General features: G+C 37.9%; 1 protein-coding gene across 2 annotated transcripts in view; it reads left to right on the top strand.

The window, feature by feature from the left end:
• ublcp1 (ubiquitin like domain containing CTD phosphatase 1) overlaps window positions 1-1,640 on the top strand; it is a 13,677-nt gene extending 12,037 nt beyond the window's left edge. The window contains exon 9 of one of the 2 annotated variants that reach the window (XM_015373874.1): window positions 1,266-1,640. In XM_015373874.1, coding sequence (XP_015229360.1) covers window positions 1,266-1,427 — 162 coding nt within the window. In that variant the 3' untranslated portion in view covers window positions 1,428-1,640. The remainder of the gene's footprint in view (window positions 1-1,265) is intronic. The other variant, XM_015373873.1, reaches the window with a different exon arrangement.
• The last annotated feature ends 1,231 nt before the right edge of the window (window positions 1,641-2,871 follow it).

Below are 2,871 nucleotides of genomic sequence, written 5' to 3'. Positions count from 1 at the left end.
GGAAACAGAAGAAGAAGAACAACTTCAACTATAAACAACAATCGAAATCTTCTCCACTCAACATTTTAAATAAAGGTATTTTAAATAATAATACCGAAGTACAGCAATAATAATCAAGCATAACTTTCTGAATGTGACGGGCGCCGCCATTTGATTTACTTGATTCCCTCATTCTTCGCTTCTTCTTCTTGTGTTTTATGGCGGTTGACAAACAACTTTTGGTGCATTACCGTTACCAACTGCTTGATTTCCTCCTTCAATACTGGCAGTAATACCGCAGATCGTCACTAGGAGGCGAGGAGTCGGGGAACCGAGATAGCGTGATGTGTAAACGGTCGTCAGAACCGAGCTCGGCCTGGTTAACTGATCCGAGCTCGGACCGGTCCTGGCATGGATCAGTTTTTTAAGGGTAGTGGAAATGGGGTATCAGAAGGCCACTATAGACGGTCCAATGGTTTCCTCTTGGGTGTTTTTAGGTTTGTGTTTTGGTTCATAGGACATTCTCCTAAAAGCTTTGTGGCTTGTCAACATGTAGTTTGGCAAATTTCAGTCTGGCTTTTTTAATATTTGTTTTCAACAATGGTCTCCCTTTAAGTCAACTTTGGCTCAATCAATGACAGATGGTACGATTCAATAATGATTATCCTTGAGCTTCAAGTTCCCCTTTAATCTCTTTAGTTTTTCTGGACCCTTTTGGTACCATTATTCTTATCCATCTCTTTGATTTGCCACCCAGTTTCCTCCAGCAGCCACATCCAGGGAGGTTGCCTACAGTCCCATGGATTGGTTTCATTGATTTCATGTGTAACTTTAGTCACAGGATCATCAAGCTGCTTGGAGATGGTCTGATAGTCTTGATCTTTAACCTGCTTGTCTATAATTTTCTTCCTGATGTCTTGAGACAACTAATACCTTTACTTCCTCTGGTCCATGTTGAGTGTGGTACACACCATGTCGCCAAACAGCACAGTGACTACCTGTAGCCCTATATATAGGCCCACTGACTGATTAGGAGATTGTAGACACCTATGATGCTAATTAGTGGACACACGTTGATTAAATATGTCCCATCATTTTTGTCTAGGCCTATTGGTTAAAGCATGGTTAAAAAAAGCAATGTCCTACTTTCATTTTTTAATTATCATAGAATATTTATTATTTTCAGATTCAGTTAATTCTTTCATTAAATGAGCGGTAGGAACAAGCCTGTTGTTGTTTTTTGTTTGTAGTAGGATGAATGTGATCTTATTTGTTATGTTTTACAGATATTTATCAAAGAGGCAGCAGCACTGAGGATCAAGAGTCAACTGTCTACCAACAATTGGGCTCAAAACAACAACAACCCCGTGGTTCAGTTCTCCCAACACACATCCACTGAATTTATCCAGCTCTCCAGACAACCTTGTCTGACTTGTACCATTCATTAACCTGTTACCTTGCAGTCACTAAAACGGTTTGGCTCAGAACTGATGCGTCCCCTCCTCCTTATAAATCCACACAGTTTCCTTCGTCTGCACATTTTGCCCCAAATGTGTTCTTTAAATTAATTGCTGTGAACTGTGACAAACTGCAGACTGGCTACCGGCTCATGATAAAGAGTTTCTAACACACACAGTCAAGATCACAGTGACCTGCAGACATCTGTAGTCATTCGTCACATTTCTGTTGGACCTTAAAGAATATGTTCCTGTGCGAACTGTTGGTTCTGTAGCAAGGAAGGCAACATGGAACTTTATTTTGGTTCAGAAAGCTAAAATAACGTCCAAGTGATTTCAAAGTACAGGGATTCATTTCTAGTTTCATGGTTATTAATGTCCGTAGCATATCTGGGAAGTGTTTGTATTTGAACAGTTTGAGGGCAATGGTTTAAAGCCAAATCCGATTCTATTTTAAAAACATTTCCCTTTAAAACAAAATGCAATGACCCATTAAAGCTACTGGGAGATGGAAAAAATAATCAGGTGGATACCAGTTACACCAATAACGTACTTCATCGCGCGTTGCCCGAAAATTGTGTTTCTAGCATTTCATTATTCTCTGCATGTAATTTGTACATGCTGAATTCAAAACGTCACCAGAAAATCTCAACAAAACAACGGTCAGCTGTTTTTCTTTTTTTGTTTACAATAGTTTTTACTAAAAGGTGTTAATCTTAGACTATTTGTGTTCTTACCAACTTCATCTTAATTTATAAATGAAGTGTAGTTTATTATGAGATGTCCATGTCTGCCTTTTTGTTTTCTTATAAACTTGCTGTAAATTTAAGCATAAAACAGTTTTTGTACCAAACCTGTCTCTGCTGTTTACTTTTTAACCCTAACAAATATGTTTTATGATTTTTTTTTTTTATACTTATTTTTTATTGAACCTTTCTGAACACATACAGTGAAGAGGTAACAATACATTCAACTTCATATACAATGTTGGACAACCGTGACCATATTTATCTGGATACAAGAATGGTATTCTTGCGTCTGTAGTCTCTCCATTTTTCACATTTAACAACAAACATGTCCTCCTTCAATCTTAGTCTATATATGTGTTTTTCTCCATTACAAAAATCTCTTTTTTGGGGGGGGGGGTCTTGTCTATACCATAATTTTGTGATGCTTTTCCTTGATGCTGAAAGTAATATTTTTAACAGGTATTTATCATCCTTTTGAATTACATCGTGTGTGAGGCATCCTAAAGTGTTTTACATGATCTGGGTATTCCATAACCCAATATGTTTTTCAAAATAAGGCAAACATTATGCCAGTATGTGGTTAGCTTTTGACAAGACCAGAATACACTCACCGGCCACTTTATTAGGTACCCCATGCTAGTAATGGGTTGGACCCCCTTTTGCCTTCAGAACTGCCTTAATTCTAC

The sequence above is a fragment of the Cyprinodon variegatus genome, unplaced genomic scaffold, assembly GCF_000732505.1.
Source record: "Cyprinodon variegatus isolate N-32 unplaced genomic scaffold, C_variegatus-1.0 Scaffold94, whole genome shotgun sequence".
Taxonomy (NCBI): domain Eukaryota; kingdom Metazoa; phylum Chordata; class Actinopteri; order Cyprinodontiformes; family Cyprinodontidae; genus Cyprinodon; species Cyprinodon variegatus.
Note: the sequence above shows the minus strand (reverse complement) of the source record. Positions and strands in the feature narration are given on the sequence as shown.